The sequence below is a fragment of the Calcarisporiella thermophila genome (assembly GCF_041956535.1).
Source record: "Calcarisporiella thermophila strain CBS 279.70 unplaced genomic scaffold VTP21scaffold_1, whole genome shotgun sequence".
Taxonomy (NCBI): Eukaryota; Fungi; Calcarisporiellomycota; class Calcarisporiellomycetes; order Calcarisporiellales; family Calcarisporiellaceae; genus Calcarisporiella; species Calcarisporiella thermophila.
Window position 1 is genome coordinate 677888 of NW_027192191.1, and position 15159 is coordinate 693046.

The 15159-nt window shown below is 46.2% G+C and overlaps 9 protein-coding genes across 9 annotated transcripts; 5 read left to right on the forward strand and 4 right to left on the reverse strand.

Annotated features, from left to right (window-relative positions):
* Positions 1 to 170: 170 nt before the first annotated feature.
* VTP21DRAFT_292 (uncharacterized protein) lies at positions 171 to 726 on the forward strand (the record flags this gene model as incomplete). Its single annotated transcript, XM_069393165.1, has 4 exons — positions 171 to 291; positions 357 to 507; positions 582 to 616; positions 686 to 726. 4 exons carry the CDS (start codon positions 171 to 173, stop codon positions 724 to 726), a joined length of 348 nt encoding a protein of 115 aa, XP_069256671.1.
* Positions 727 to 1825: 1099 nt separating this feature from the next.
* On the forward strand, positions 1826 to 2938 carry VTP21DRAFT_293 (uncharacterized protein; the record flags this gene model as incomplete). The annotated part of the gene is made up of 4 exons (XM_069393176.1): positions 1826 to 2178; positions 2250 to 2356; positions 2419 to 2603; positions 2675 to 2938. The coding sequence occupies 4 exons, from the start codon at positions 1826 to 1828 to the stop codon at positions 2936 to 2938; spliced, it is 909 nt and encodes a 302-aa protein (XP_069256672.1).
* Positions 2939 to 3694: 756 nt separating this feature from the next.
* Positions 3695 to 5002, forward strand: VTP21DRAFT_294 (uncharacterized protein; the record flags this gene model as incomplete). The annotated part of the gene is made up of 1 exon (XM_069393187.1): positions 3695 to 5002. One exon carries the CDS (start codon positions 3695 to 3697, stop codon positions 5000 to 5002), a length of 1308 nt encoding a protein of 435 aa, XP_069256673.1.
* A 244-nt stretch (positions 5003 to 5246) lies between these two features.
* Positions 5247 to 7622, reverse strand: VTP21DRAFT_295 (uncharacterized protein; the record flags this gene model as incomplete). The annotated part of the gene is made up of 7 exons (XM_069393198.1): positions 5247 to 6001; positions 6091 to 6492; positions 6562 to 6716; positions 6788 to 7119; positions 7181 to 7312; positions 7369 to 7382; positions 7448 to 7622. The coding sequence occupies 7 exons, from the start codon at positions 7620 to 7622 to the stop codon at positions 5247 to 5249; spliced, it is 1965 nt and encodes a 654-aa protein (XP_069256674.1).
* A 994-nt stretch (positions 7623 to 8616) lies between these two features.
* On the reverse strand, positions 8617 to 9378 carry VTP21DRAFT_296 (uncharacterized protein; the record flags this gene model as incomplete). Its single annotated transcript, XM_069393209.1, has 2 exons — positions 8617 to 9226; positions 9299 to 9378. The coding sequence occupies 2 exons, from the start codon at positions 9376 to 9378 to the stop codon at positions 8617 to 8619; spliced, it is 690 nt and encodes a 229-aa protein (XP_069256675.1).
* A 539-nt stretch (positions 9379 to 9917) lies between these two features.
* VTP21DRAFT_297 (uncharacterized protein) lies at positions 9918 to 10547 on the forward strand (the record flags this gene model as incomplete). Its single annotated transcript, XM_069393220.1, has 1 exon — positions 9918 to 10547. The coding sequence occupies one exon, from the start codon at positions 9918 to 9920 to the stop codon at positions 10545 to 10547; it is 630 nt and encodes a 209-aa protein (XP_069256676.1).
* A 337-nt stretch (positions 10548 to 10884) lies between these two features.
* On the reverse strand, positions 10885 to 11911 carry VTP21DRAFT_298 (uncharacterized protein; the record flags this gene model as incomplete). Its single annotated transcript, XM_069393231.1, has 3 exons — positions 10885 to 10914; positions 11000 to 11562; positions 11635 to 11911. 3 exons carry the CDS (start codon positions 11909 to 11911, stop codon positions 10885 to 10887), a joined length of 870 nt encoding a protein of 289 aa, XP_069256677.1.
* A 912-nt stretch (positions 11912 to 12823) lies between these two features.
* On the reverse strand, positions 12824 to 13791 carry VTP21DRAFT_299 (uncharacterized protein; the record flags this gene model as incomplete). The annotated part of the gene is made up of 3 exons (XM_069393242.1): positions 12824 to 12863; positions 12941 to 13477; positions 13541 to 13791. The coding sequence occupies 3 exons, from the start codon at positions 13789 to 13791 to the stop codon at positions 12824 to 12826; spliced, it is 828 nt and encodes a 275-aa protein (XP_069256678.1).
* Positions 13792 to 14281: 490 nt separating this feature from the next.
* VTP21DRAFT_300 (uncharacterized protein) lies at positions 14282 to 15053 on the forward strand (the record flags this gene model as incomplete). Its single annotated transcript, XM_069393255.1, has 2 exons — positions 14282 to 14500; positions 14589 to 15053. The coding sequence occupies 2 exons, from the start codon at positions 14282 to 14284 to the stop codon at positions 15051 to 15053; spliced, it is 684 nt and encodes a 227-aa protein (XP_069256679.1).
* Positions 15054 to 15159: the final 106 nt, after the last annotated feature.

Genomic DNA, 15159 nt, shown 5'->3' on the forward strand with positions numbered 1-15159 from the left:
CTACGGCCAGTGTATGCAATAATAATAGAATGAACTAGGCTAACCTCGTTGCTTATGAAAAGCAGTCAACTATGCTAAGCCACCACGGATATGCAATAAAAACACTCGAGGGAGGGGGGGGTGAATCCGACTCGATAACATCTTTATTGTTCTTAATTGATTGATTAGAGATGGCCTCTCCTCTTCTCTTTTCTGCCCTTCGTCAAAACGTTGCACGCAACGTGCGTTACGCTTCCACCTCCACCGCCAATTTCGCGGCTGAAAGGAATGCCATCAAGGCTCATGCTGCCGGTAATTTTCTTCATCACAAAAGCATTCTCAGGCAACGTCTCGAGCAATCCTTTCCATTTTGATAGATGCCGCTGGTCTCTGGCGCAAGATCTCGATCTTTGTCTGCATTCCCGCCACCGTCTTGGCTAGCATTAACTGCTACAACCTTGCCGTCGCGCACGCCGAGCATATGGCCCATCTCGCTGAAGAGGAGCCAACCGTGTATCCCTACATGAAGTAAGCTTGTCATAGTTTATGATGTTATTCGAGATATTCATTAAATATGTTTTATTTTTTTCATCATTTCAAAGGATCCGTAACAAGCAATTCTTCTGGGGAGATGGTGGTGCGTAGTTGTGCTCACTCTGTTTAAATCCTGTTTATAGTAATAACGATTGCCTTTTATTTATTGTAGATACCTCTCTTTTCCATAACCCGGCTGTAAACAGATATTAGACTACATAGAATATATCTCTTAATAGAGTTATATTGTGTTATAATAAATAAACTAGACTATTTAAGTTGTAATTTTCGCCTCCAATGGGCCATCTTGGGGATAAATGTGAAGGTTTATTTGAGGGAAATGTTAAATATTTTGGAATATAATAATATTAGAAAATATAGACAGAACCGCTAGGCACGGCCAGACAGGCAAACTAGCTCTGTAAGTGCATTTGCTGGCGTCTTTGTTACCGCAGTCTATAGCAAAAGTCTGGGATTACATAATCGAATTGATCTTTAAAGAAGCACGGGTATTAAAGGCTATCATCAATACACAGGTATACATTTTATCTGCATTGGGTATAAAGGAAAGATGATGATGCCATAAGGATGAAGCATGCTTGCACCCTAACCAATCCGGGAACTTTGAGCACCAACACTTTCTCGTTGCATGCCTTATTTCCTTTATAATACCTTCTCATCATTTCAGCAAGCTTTGATCAATATACGCTGGCATACTTGTAAAGAGAAGATCGCAATAAAAATTAAAATCTTGATATAGACGAAAATAAAAGGGATGCTTTACCTATCTATATCAACGGTCATAGTGCAGCAATGCGGATATCAATCTCTATTGGGAATGCAATGGCCACAAATCTGTTAATAAGGTCAACCATTGCTTTATTTAGGGTCGCAGCCATTGAGTGCAAATAAATAGATAGGAAAACTCTACCCAAACTTTTTCCAGCTTGCTTAAGTCCCCGAACCTGGTAAGGCGGCGGCGCAAGCTGCTCAGTGATCACTAGGTCCCCCATCTATATTTAGTTCATGGCTGTTATTTCAGTCCGCGTCAAGCCACGAGTGCACTCGATTAATAAATTGACACCGACAGCAAATTGGATACAAGAACTGAAAGATACCCCTAAGATCACTTTTTTTTCCAATTTGTACCCCGCCTTTATTTTTGAATTTCTCCTTCTTGGTCGCTTTTTTTCTTTTACATCCCAATCATTTTTATCATTTCCGGCATTTTATTTCAGTTCCCCTTCCATTCATTATAGTAGTTCTCTTCAGAATTAAGGAAAGAAATAATTATAACTGATAAATCACGAAAATGCCTTTGAATCCCACAGAGCATTCCGCGAAGAGGAACCCAGTGATGACTAGTCTCAAAATCGCGTTCAAATTCGCCCGCCCAACTCATTCTAATACTTTCGCTAATTCAGTTCCCAATGTTAAAAAGTGGATGCGCGTCCTATTATCTGCACACTCGCCCGGAGAACCCTCGCATGCTCAGCTATTGCCTCCAGAGATCCTCGTTGAAATCTTCAAATATCTCTGGAGCACCTTTGATCTACGTGAAGTAAGCCGTGTGTGTCGCTCATGGAGGCCATGTGCGGAAGATGCGATTCGAAGGTTGGCCCTGGAGCATCCTCTTGCATGTGTGTCGTTACCGGATGCAATAAGGTTTTTTTTTTCGTTACTATAAGCCTTTTGTATGTTCTGAATTGAAAATTTTTGTATAATCGTGTCCACAGGATATATTTTGGCAGAGGAGCCCTACCAGCATGCCTTCTGCGCTATAATAATGACGTATGGAATCTTGCTGTCCAGTACTGTCGGCAGAACCCGGGAACGCACAATGGTAAGAGTGCTCGGGGATATATATAGAACGTGAATTAAGCTTATTGCCTTTTATTCCAATAGCTATATTTCCCTTCAATGCTCCCGATATTATATACAATCTTCTTTGGCAAATCCTTCACGTTGACTATCAGCTACGAAACATTAGGATTGATAAGGAGAAAAAGATATCGGCCACAGATTTCACAAAACTCATAAAGCAAGACCCTAATTATCCCCGGGGGCTTTTTAGTAAACGCGTCCTTAATGTAAGCGTGAAAGTGGAATCCTTTCAACAATTGTCCCATTAATTTGTTTTGTTATTTTCTAAAAAAATAAGCAAATTTATGAAGAGATCAAGCGTCGACCTTTACTCACTCATCCTCATCATCGTCCTCTGCCTATCGTCTCGGACGCCAAAGGCATGCTCAACCTGGAAGACATGGGCAAACCTTTGGTTCATTTTCCTGTTGCAACCATTGGAGAACGCATCCGCAAGAGTTGGCGCGACCTGATTCTAATGAATTCCCACCATGGGCACGAAAGAAGACGTGTACGATATTTTTGGAGTCGCAGCGGCAATTGGGAGTGGGTGTGGCAATAAATATACATCGACTGTATTTTATTATCATGTTCTATGCCCTGTTTTTTTTTTATCCACCTTACAGAAATGCATTCATGCCCTCTATTATTCCTACACTATACCTTAAGCCAGCGTTTTTCTCCTTATCCACCGTTATCCGGAACATCCTATTATTTTATGGGCTCTACGCTATTTTAACTTTTTTTTTTTTGTTTTATGGAATGTTTGTTGATTGTTTTATTTTATATATATATACTAATCCTATATCCAAAGCAGATTGGAGAGCACTGGCTCGAAATGGACGAAAAAGACAAAAAATTAATTAGTTTGAAACAGGATGGTCGGAGTGTCAATTTTTCCAAGATATGCAACGGACAAACAGCGAGGGCGTGTTGAATTTTCTATCTCGATGTCGGGCGCACCCAACGTTTTTTGCTGTTGTCATCTTTGATTTCCGTCGCATATTCCATTCCCTACTAGCAATCCTCCACTCCTTTATTATTGGACTCTATAATCGGTCCCTCCCTACCACTCTTTGATTCACCAAGAACCCATATGCGTGTCTCCTCATTATCTTATTTCGTTGTTAATAAGGAATCCACCGTCGCGATTCTTTGTTAATAATCTGTGATTTCAGGATCTGATTATAATACACCCCATCCTAATCTAATTTCCCTTTCCTAAAAACCTTTAACATGGCACTCTTTGTTTTTCCTCCAATATCCCCGCTGATCATCCGCATGTCAGTTCATTCAAAAAGAGATCTAAAAAAAGAGAATGAGACAAAAGCTGACGATAAAGCAGCGCAGAAGCAGGGACACGAGGAGCACAAGACGGGAAACAACGGACCCGCAACTCCTGTTAATGACAATAGAGGCGATGCCACTAAAAAAGACAGGAACAATCCGGGAGTTCCCCAGCAGGCAGAGAAGAACACGGCTCTTCCCGGGGGGGGGAGGCGACTCGGCACGGAAACTGGGGGGTCAGCAGAATGTAAGCATGGGAAGAGGACAGGTGCCTACGACCTCAAGTAACAATTTGCATGCTCTACCCACTGGTAACAATGCCTTTGTCCCCAACGTGGCCACCCCCACCATGAGTGCAACCACGGATACAATTGCTCCATCCACTCTTCCCAAAGCGTCCACGGCAGCGCAGACAAAAGCTCCCATTGCCCCGATAATTGGAGGAGTTGCAGCAGGACTTGTGGTGCTGACAGTAGCCGGGCTCGTGATTCGAAGCAGAATGAAGAAGCGAAAGCAAAAATTGGAAGAGGAAACGGAGTCCGCAGCCCTAATTCCTCCCTCCATAGAGAAACAAACAGAGTGGAATGCTGTGCCGAAGCAACCTCCGTCCACTGCTCCGGTAGCTCATCCCCTGCCTGCGCCTACCACTTTCGCGCATAATCCTCCGATCATAAAACCCATTCCTCCAGCGTCTTCGGGACCTCCCCCATCTCACCACGCGTACACAGAGCCATATACCACGCACGCATATACTTCACCAGAAAAATTCTGCCCTTCACTAGAACCTTATAGTGCTGATCCGCCATCCTTACAACCAAATTCGCTTCCACCCCATATCTTCAACAATAGTGGTCCAATCCCATCCCATACTCCAACCTCCCCTCTGCCAGCTACTCTCCCCATTGCCCCACCGTCGCCAATGCACGTCACGATATATCCCCCTATGCCTTCACCATCCCCAACCTATCACCCTAATCAGGAGCGAGTGCTATCACCTAGCCAGGCGTCTAACCTGCCTGTTCTACTGCCATCTCCTACCCACGATGCATCATTCCAGGCTACACCGGCCGAACCCTCGCCTAAACCGAGCGAAAGCTTGGCTGAGGCATCCAGCAGCCCACCACCAAAGGCAGATAAGCCAGACGAAGAATCAAGCTCGCACAATGCTCGCGCCCCTTCACAGTTTTTCTCCCCCATGATGGATGTGATTTACTCATATGGGGCATCGCGAGAGAGTACAACGCTAAGAACCTCGCCCAACTCGATGTACAGTCCTTATGGTGGGATCGTGGTAGAGAATGCAGTGCCGCCGGTGCCGGAAATTCCGAAACAACCATGAACTGCCCTTGTATCTAGGTTGTTGTAATAAGAATGCTCACATCGTCTTGCACCAAGGTTTCTCAGCGCTTGGTGGCCGCCTCACTCCGATTTTTTTATAGTTACCCAAAATAATAAATTTTTCTTTTTCTTTATCTAATTGTCATGGAAGGAATGAATCTTACAAGAAAGGTGCCAATAATTTTAAAGAATATGACAATATGTACTGTGCCATGCAGGCGAACCATTCATCGGTATAGGACAGTTTACACGGTAGCCAGCCGCTCGATCGGACCCACGCGAATCGGCTCCTCCACTCTCCGTCTCCGCTCTCTTTCTTTCTCCTCCCGCCGCTTATCCCGCTCAACTTCCCGCCATGCTTTTCCCGCACCCTCCATCAATCTAGCCAATAGGTTCATGGCTTGTCCCTTTGTAATAGATGCTTTCTCTTGGTCCATAGAGAGTTTCACCCCCATTCGCTTCAGTGCATCCAATTGTTTTGGGGTGGCCGGCTGGCGCATGTATGAAGATTGCCGTTTCGCAAATTTTGAAGCATGGGCTCCAATATTGCGCTTCACCCATGTGTCACACCCCTTGATTGCACTCTCTAGCGTGTCGGCTTCAACAGGAATCCTCTGGGGACGATGATAGACGCGAGATCCGTCTTTCTTTTGATACCAACGCTTACATCTCGCTCGATAGATTCCATCCTTCTCCTTTTCAAGACGCAAAACACAGCCAACGAGAGAAAGAATGTATGCGCCATCGCCGACTGAAAGCCAATTAAGTGGTGTGAGATGGTGTAGGTGGTGCGCTCCCGAGCAATCCTCAATGATCTCATAAGGAGATTGGTATTCGGTTAAAGTGACTCCTATAAATTCTGGGAGCGTATCACTTGAGGGAGCAGTGGGAACTGAAGTATCTGTAGCTGAAATAAAAGTTTCGTCCTTCTCGTCCACCTCTTCCTCTTCTTTTTCATCGCTTTCTTCCAGCTCTTTCCCCACCATTTCCAAATCCTCACCTAGAAATAACAAATGCAACGAACAGCAGTTAAGATGGCCTGCTCCAATTATACTAAACTACTCCTATCAAGGAGGTTCAATATCTTACCCTGAAGCTCATCCAACGGGTCCAGCCCCAACAAAGTCGGAACGGTGACCAAGTCTCTCGAGGTACAAACATCAACAAAATCTAACACCAAACAGTCCTCCTTTCCATTTGCCAGCCTCATTCCACGACCAAGCATTTGTTGAAAGAGCACATTGGATTTGGTTGGGCGCGCCATAAGAATACAGTCAATCGTGGGTATATCGGTTCCTTCGGTAAGGATGCCGCAATTGACTAGCACAGGGAATTCCCCCGTGCGGAAACCATGGAGAAGCTCCTGGCGCTCTGCGGAGGTAGTGCGAGAGGTGATAAGTCGAGCGTCGATTCCGCGGGCACGAAAAGCATTGCAGAGGTCAAAGGTATGCGCAATATCGGTTGCAAACACCAGCGTAGTTTTTCTTCCCTCTATGTATCAAAATGAAATGTATGAAAATTTGACTCGCGCCCTTAATAAACTTTTTTCGCATTGCAAACCAGCTAATTTTTGATAGCTTCGCACCACAATCTCGTTTCGAATTGGGGTGTTGACCGCACGCGACAATTCTCCCTCGCGAAAGTCAGAACGATGTGTGCGGACTTGGGATATATCCGAAGTGGTTTTGATGGTGGTGACTTTGACGTTACAGAGCCTAAGGAAATAGACGATACTAAATACTCGGCGTGTCAAAACATAGAAATAGAGAGTGGAGATGCCATGTACCAGCCCTCAGTGATCATTTGCAAAAAATCGCGATGATAGGCAATGTAATCGAAAACCTCGCTCAAACGCAAGCCATCATGTCTCCGAATAGTCGCTGAACACCCCCACACGAAAATTCGAGTGTCGGCCGCTGTCGCACCAAAGTGGTCGAGGATGCGAAGATAGGACTGGGCGGCGGCATGGTGCGCTTCATCAATGATAATACACTTGAATTCGCTCGGGTTGTATTTGTGGAGTCGTGCAGAATTAGCTCGGCCAAGGCTTGGGACACTGGCGACGATGACTTCCGCAAGCCCAGTAGCGTGGCGCTTTCCTTGATCGATTTCCACCCACTATTTTAAAGAGATTTTTGTGAAGATAGAAATAGTAAGAATGCTAACAAATGCACGCTACAAGATCCGGGTTCGCATGCTTTATCTGCCGCATAGCCTGGTCTAATAGCTCTTCTCTATGTGCCACAACCAGTGTTTTTGTAGCCTCTGGCGACGGTGGAGGAATGCGTGAAATGAGGTTTGAAAATATGACCTATGATAATCGGGTCAGCGTTTTATCTAATTAAAAGGATGTATGGGAACACAAACTGTTTTTCCGCTCCCTAATAAGCCAGACCATTAATCCATCGCAGAGTTTCCTAATCAACTTGTGAAATAATAGGCTTACCGACAGGTAGAGACACGATTTGTCTCTTATGCCCGTGTTTATAAGCCTCCAAGCATGCATCCATACATGCTTGCTGGTAAGGGCGTAATCTACTTGTATAGCGCCTAAATATAAAGGTATTTCTCTCTAATAGTAAGCACCGGATTATCGGAGATCCGGTTAAAATGCGTTTCATGAATTCGAGATTAAGTCTATAATATGGAGGTATCCATCTGCCAAAGTGACTGCCAATTTTAATCTATTCAATTGTTCTTGTTAATTGCACAAATTATCCAGTCTTGTTCAATCTGCCACCAAAATGATTTCAAGCAAAATTAAATAACGTATTCCTTTTTATAGAGATAAATTGTCAGAATTTCATGATAGAAACGGCTCTTTGCTCGTATTTTGTTAATTATATTGTTTTATAGGTAACAATTTTAAGTCGTACGACATATTTTCTACCTTTGCTTCCTGTAATAGGGCAACTTACTCACATCTTTCTCTTGACATTGGAGTGTACTAGGGAGTAGGCCTTATGATCATAATAAAATAAAATATCGGAGAGAACCAAAGAAATAAGAAAATGGCACGAATTCTCTGATCAAATTTTGATTATATCTCCTGCCTATACTCCCGTACACGAAAAAACAGACTAATGGCTAAGCAACTTCAAGATAAATACAAAGAAACCTTATCTAACATCTCAAGAAAACGATGCGAGCCGCTTTATTACACCTTTGCTTCTCCTCACTATGCAGCCATATTGAATGCTGCTAACACCCTAAAGTTACATTGGATTTATGCTGTGAAAAAAAAACAGGATTTGAAGTTATGCTATAGCATAAAACTATCAGGGCTACTTAATATGTCTATCATACAGGAAATCATGGTCTACTCTAACCATCTAAATATCTTTTATGTTATTGAGATTTATCTAACACTAGAAGTAGTATATCAACCCAGCATCCTTTGCGCGTCATTTTCGAATCACTTTTGCCATCACATAGTGTCTAGATAATCATTATATCCGATGATCATTAAAATGAGAAAAATATACAAATGAAGGAGGAAAATAAAATAGAACAAAAAAGATAGTGTTAGACAATCATAAAAACATAGGCCAAAGCAGTTTTATATACAAAGGTATCAAGCTTGGGATGAAAGAAACTCAAAGACGCTCTCTTCTCTCAAGGTGTACAAGTGTAGTCGAAATCCACGTTCTCCCCAAAATCACCCACGAACTCTTCCTCCTCCCACGCGAACCCACCCTTTTCTATCCCCGTGTCGGCCCTACTTGTCTCGTCCTCCTCCCTCAACATCTTGACCCTCTCCGGGCCCAAGGTATGGGCATAGGGCGATCCCGCCCCTGCTTCCTTTTCTTCGGGCATCATTTTCTCGTTTCCCATATAATTCTCAACGCGATCTCTCATCACCCGTTCAGCACTTAAAACTAAGGCGTGGAACGACTCCGGATCCAGCGGCTGACCACCTAGCTTCTCAAGCTGCTCCCGACATTGGGTGTCACTTCCAGCTATTGAGGAATAGTGGTGCACTGTTCGCAGCACTTGATGGGCAAGCGCATCTACTTCCTCGCTTGTAGCGGTGGAAACGGGCGGCAGAAGGGAGAGGCGGCAGTGATGGGTCAGATCGGACCAGGACTTTTCGCGACGTTCAGTGAGGCTTTCGAATTTGTCAAAATACGTCGACTTAGTTGAAGAGACCGTGGGCTGCTCTTCCTCAATGCTCAATTGGATATCTTGAGAAGGCTTGATGTGTACTACTCGGCTTCCGAAATCTCTACCATCGCGAGAGGTGAAAACAAAGTTGGGATGAAGAGAAGATCAAAGAGAAGGGATTATAGAGCGATACCTTGGGTCGATGTGACCGTAAAGCGATTGGATGTTAACTGGATGTTTTTCTCCAGGTGCAGCGGGTTCAACCGTCTCCATAATGTGAAGATGACTTATACTAAGACAGTGGAAAATATCGTTTTTTTTTTGTGTTGGCCACCGGCGTTCGCCAGCGGATCTAATTCGATGAAAAACCTAACCTAAAAACTCGGCTTTGCTTTTGACGCCAAAGAAAAAGGCAAAGAGAGGGAGCGAAGCATCCTTCTCTTCTCCGCAATAGTCGTTAGGGCGCGGCCCCAGAATGCGCTTCTTCTGCTCCGCCTTGGGGAGCGCGCCTCCGACTATTGAGGTGTATACCCCGCACTTTCTTCGAGTGCCAAGTCTGGATTACCAATGCGCGCCGCCGATGCCTCCAAGGTCCATCTCGTGATGTCAGACAATGTGACTCACGTGTCAACAAACCTTTTTTATCGCTTTTGTTTTATATATTCGAGCCCTAGTATTTACTATTAAAATTTTCCTCCAGAAAAAATAGCCGCCCCCAATTTTTACTTTTATTTTTTCCGCGCAACCTCTTTTGCTTGCTCGCCTCTTTTCATCGATCCAAACAAGAGCATCAAAACAGCCAAAGCCTCATCATGACTTCCCTCTCTGCCTTCCTCCTCCTCCTACTACTCACTCTTGCGTCCGCACAGCAGCCCACATTCCCCGCCGACATTCCCTCGTGTGTCAGTTGCCAGCCCAACTATCAAACCTTCAGCTCATGCGTCAATTCCGGCCAAATCTTCAAGAACTGGCTCGCGGTGGTCACCAATCCATCTGCCGCCGCCAGCGCGCTCCAATGCGCGTGCAACAACAACTTCGTGCAAAATATCTACCCGCAGTGCGTCGATTGCTTGAACAAGTCGAATCAGCAGTCATTCATGGGCGGCAACAACCCACCGAAAACCAGCGATATTGTGAACGTGTGCAAAGTCATCGGAATTGCGGTGCAAGACGTAACGAGTGTTGCAGGGGAGGCCGCGACAAAGGGTGAAAATGCCATTACCCAGGTGGTCAACCAGGTGACAAGCGTGGTGGGCAATGCCGTGTCCCAGGCCTCTAGCGCCATTTCACGAGCGGCCAGTGCGCCAACCCAACCGAGCACTGCGACCACCAAAACAAGCTCCTCCGCAGCAAGGGAGACAGTGACGCAAAAGAAGAACGTGTTTATGATTGTGTGCCTGACCCTCCTCGTCATCTTCTCCTCCGTGCTCGTCTTCTTCTAGGCCAAAATTTAGTTAGAGTATTTATTTTCATTTACGGACATTGATTTGCCTTCCCCCCCCCCCTCCTTCATTTGTTAATTAATTCTATTGTTATTGCTATTGTTATTGCTATTGTTATTACTATTGCTATTTAATCATGACTATTATATATGGCCTTTTTTGTTCGCGATGTGGGTGGCCATCCCCATGATGTTGTATAACGCGGATGTACAAACGTTGATAAAAGACTTTTATTATTCTTGAAAACATATGGAACCACGCACAAACACCTACCCGAAAATCTGAACTATTGACTAGGTTGGTAAAGAAGGGAGAGGGGGGGAACAGAGACAGAAGACTACGCATTGACCGAGATTCCAATACCAAGCTACGCAAATAAAGCCAAGTTCAAATAAGATTAGCGGATGGGAGGGAAACGGGAGATTCCCGTGTGGCAAATAGATCGAGCTTACCTTGTGGGCGTTCTCGTTCAGGCGCATCGTGTCGAAGACGCCGGCCAGAGTGACCTTCACCCCCGGTCGCAGGAGCTGTGTGAAGCTCAACCCAAGGATTCCGGTGTTGTTCACCTTGGCCTTCACATAGGCCCCATTGTCCAAGAAGTACTTGGCGCCCACCTCAAGCGCCACCGGTAAGCTCTCCTCCTTCTTCGTCGTGTCGTAAACCATGCGGCCGGCCGCCTCAAGATCGGGATTGACACGGTGGTGATATGCGGTTGTGAACACATTCAGACCCTGGTTGGCGTGCAACGTCACGGTATAGAAGGGGGCGGCATAGCCCACGGCAGCGCTGTATCGTGTCACTTTCCCCTCCACTACGTCGTACACAGTCTCCAAGCCTAGAAGGCAGCCTTCCCTTGCGAGGACCGTGTCGGCAGTGACCGTGCGGCTCTTTGTGATGTCGAAATAGCCACGCGCATGGACGCCGGCTTGTTTAAAGATGACTCCGACACGCCCCGATTTGGCATTGGTTACCGGATGGAAAGAGGAGTTAATGTCCAATTTCAGCCCCTTGCGGACTAAGGGAGAGAGGGGTTAGAACAGGCGAGAGAGTAAAGGGGGAAACAGAGCCCGCTGCGGCGCAACAATACCATTGTTTTCCAGCTCAATCTGCCCTGTGATAAGGTTGGAGGTCGTCCATCCTTGGGAAAACGTGACGCCATTCTTGAAGTCGAACCATTTCGCCTTGAGCTCTCCCTGGATAGTGTCGGCCTTGTTGTCCTTAGTTCCGTTCACTGTGAACGTCATGCCATTTGGCGCGGTGGTGTTCACCTCAAGCTTCACTGTTCCAGCTGGGAAATCCTTGCTCAGGAGATCTCCAGCCAGCTTGCTGAAGTCGGAATACGCAGTGGGGGTAGGCTGAGCCATTCTCCAATCGTGAATTGCTAGCTAGATGGAGAATATTAGTATGATGGAATGAATCCCGCAGTCGATCGACTGTGCTGAAGAGCTTGGATGGAATGCTTACTTTATAGATGAGGATGAGAGACACGAAAAAAAAATGGGAGGGAAAATTAAAAGGCTCGCGATAGGGCGTAAAGGGTGCATGGGTCGTTTCAAACTCCGCGATCAAAGGACGGATATGTGCCTATGGTTCACTGGCATGGATGCTTGAGAGGGAGCCGAGCAGCCAGCAGAGAAGTCGGCAAGCGTTCCTATTATTCCGTTGATATGGTTATGACCCAGCTTATTAAAGAAGCATGCCTCGATGAGAATGGTTTCTGAACTAAATTAAACCGTCTGAAAGTGAATAACTCATGCCCAATCTGTTACCGTGAGAGCAGAGGGGACCTGAAGAGTCCATAAGACATGCAAATTTAGAGCTGGTTTCCTTTTTCTAGAGCAAGAGCTTTCCTAGCTGCTCGTGGCCATTTGATTTGAAAGCAATTTCTCTCTTCTCACAATCGAGCCAAAATAAAGCGTGTTTGTGGCAGAATCCATGCCTGTCCACCAGAGAAGGCACGGCATCCACCAGAACCTCCCAATTCAAGTGTATGCTTGGCGATCATGTATAGTGGCGACAGTAATCATTGGGGATATCTCCCGAATATTCTTAACCCTAAAAGTGCAGTAAAACTCTAAGTAGCCTATATTATTCCTAAATGATCTAGATTTGGGGGGGGAGATATAAGCAGATTATACAGCAACAAGGTCATGTTACCTACTGAATCATTAATTAGAGGGGCTAAACTTTACTCATCTGCTTTAACATTACAATAAATACAAAGAATAATCTATAAAAATAAAAATATGGGCTTCAGAAATCCCCTAATCACTTCCCTAGGCACCTGTCGTAAGAAGCAGGCTGTCGTACCCGTAGCTAGAGTAGAAGAAAGAAAGGAAGGAAGATCCGATTATTGACCAAATAGTATCCTCGAGCTATTGGCTCATACTTACGCAATGATCCCCTCCATATAACACGCAAAGGCACACCCAGCGGCAACTTGTGACACCGGATGTCCGAATTGCGTGTAGAAGGCAAGGGTGTAGAAGACGATCCAGTGGTGGATGTGGAAGGAGACGCGAGGGTGATTTGCCGAGGCACTTTCTTGTGCTTCTCTGGATTCTGCAGCTTGTTCCAAGCTGTCCTCGCTGGAATGCCCCCTCGCTCGGCCCCACCCAAAGTACTCCCTGAGCTTCTGCCGAATCCATCCGTGGTTTTGTTCCTCTAGAGCCAGGGCAGCCGCCGCAAAGAGCAGGGCCGGAATCAGAAGACTGCCCAGATACAGCCCAAGGTACAATGGCCCGCCTCTATATGCGAGATAGATGTGGAAGCCTCCGGCTGCCAATATGATACTTAATACACTCCCCGCCAAAATCCACATGGCTGGCGGCCAGTCTCTGATTTGCGGCAGAGAGAATTTAGCCCAAGGGAACTGGGAAACGATGACGTAAATAAAAAGCGTAGGGTAGAAGGCAACGACCATGATCCAGCTATTTAATGATCCTAGAATCAGATATTCTGAACGAGGTAGGCTAGCAGCCACTGCTACTCACCCAAAGGTCTGCGTGTAGTTGCCGAATACAAAGAGAACGACCCCGTACATGAACGACTTTCGTAGATCCTCAAAGTGTCGGGCTGGCGACTTGTCTGTCCGCTCCCAGTTGAAGACTGGGGCGAGGCACCAGAAGAGCAGGTAAGGGACAAGGTGCAAGAAGAGGACATAGTACACGTAGACCGAGAGATCAAAAGATGCGATCCAGGTGAGCGGAGGAATGGAGGAGGGGATGGAGCTGACGGGGGCCATGGGATATGGGTGCGATAATCTATGAAGAGGAGCAGAGGAAAATAGGAAGAAGGAGGAGGAGGAAGAGGAGGAGGAAGCGCAGAAGAAGGAGGCAGAAAAGAGAGGAGGGACGCAGGAATAAGAAGTGGAGAGGGAAAGTTTAATATTCAGGTGACGCGAAACTCTGGCTTCATATGTCGATTGACTTTGCAGAGTTCAGAAGAGTACCTATTCAGCTATTAGCGGGAGAGTGTGTAGAGTTTCCGTATAAAACAGCATGATGGTTTGGCATCCGCAAGCCAGCTTGATTTTCACCACGGCAAGGTTATATTAAGTCTTTCCCCTTCTCCACAGAGACTGGAAAAATTGGAGCTTTCGGCTCCTAACCCACGGACCAAGCCATCCACTTCTGACTCCGCAATCTTCCAGCGGAATTTCCGTAGAATCGACCAGCGTTGAAAACGAAGCTGTCCTAGCCGCCATCCTTCCATCCTCTCCGGCGATTCCCGCTATGCATTCCTTTAGTATTGCCATCCTCCCAATCATCCTCCTCTTTACCCCCGCATCGGCTCTTTATTTTATCCTTGATACCCGATCCCAGACAAAATGCTTCGTTGAACAGGTGCCCAAAGACACTATCGTGTCAGGAAAATTCCAGGTCGAGGAGTGGAGCGAGGCCGATCAAAAGTTTGTAAATAATGAAAAAATCGGCGTACGGATTACGGTCCAGGTAAACAGCATCTTCAATAGCCTCCCTTCACCACTTTGCAATTCTAACCATTGCTCATTACCACTTGGATTCGGTCACGTCGAAATAGGAATTAAAAGAGATGCGGACGGTCCTTAACTTGAAGACGGACTCGACCGGCCGTTTTGTATTTACCTCCCACGCCGCTGGTGCGCATGAGCTCTGCTTCACAACCAACAACACCTGGTACGGCCATCAGAAGCTTCGCTTCCACCTCGAAGACATCTCTCCATCGACCTCGGCTTTCTCCTCTATTTCCGCACCCAAATCCCCCAACTTCGTGACGAAAGAGCAGGATGCGGCCTTGCTGAATCAGATTGCAACGCGTGTCCAAGAGCTCAACCAAAGAATCTCCCACATCCGTCGTGAACAGAGCTACCTCCGCGAGCGAGAGGCCTTGTTTAGGGACCGGAGCGAAACCACGAATAGCAAGGTGGTATGGTGGAGTGTGTTGCAGGTGGCTGCACTCGTCATCACTTGTCTCGCCCAGCTCAAGGCATTCTACAGCCTGTTTGCCAAGAAGAAGGTGGTGTGAGCGCATGAACTCGTCGATGCTTACTTTCCTCCAGATATCTGCCTTTTTTCCCACCCCCCACCGCCTTTCTTTGCCATCACTCCGTATTTATCGTATATGCCCGATG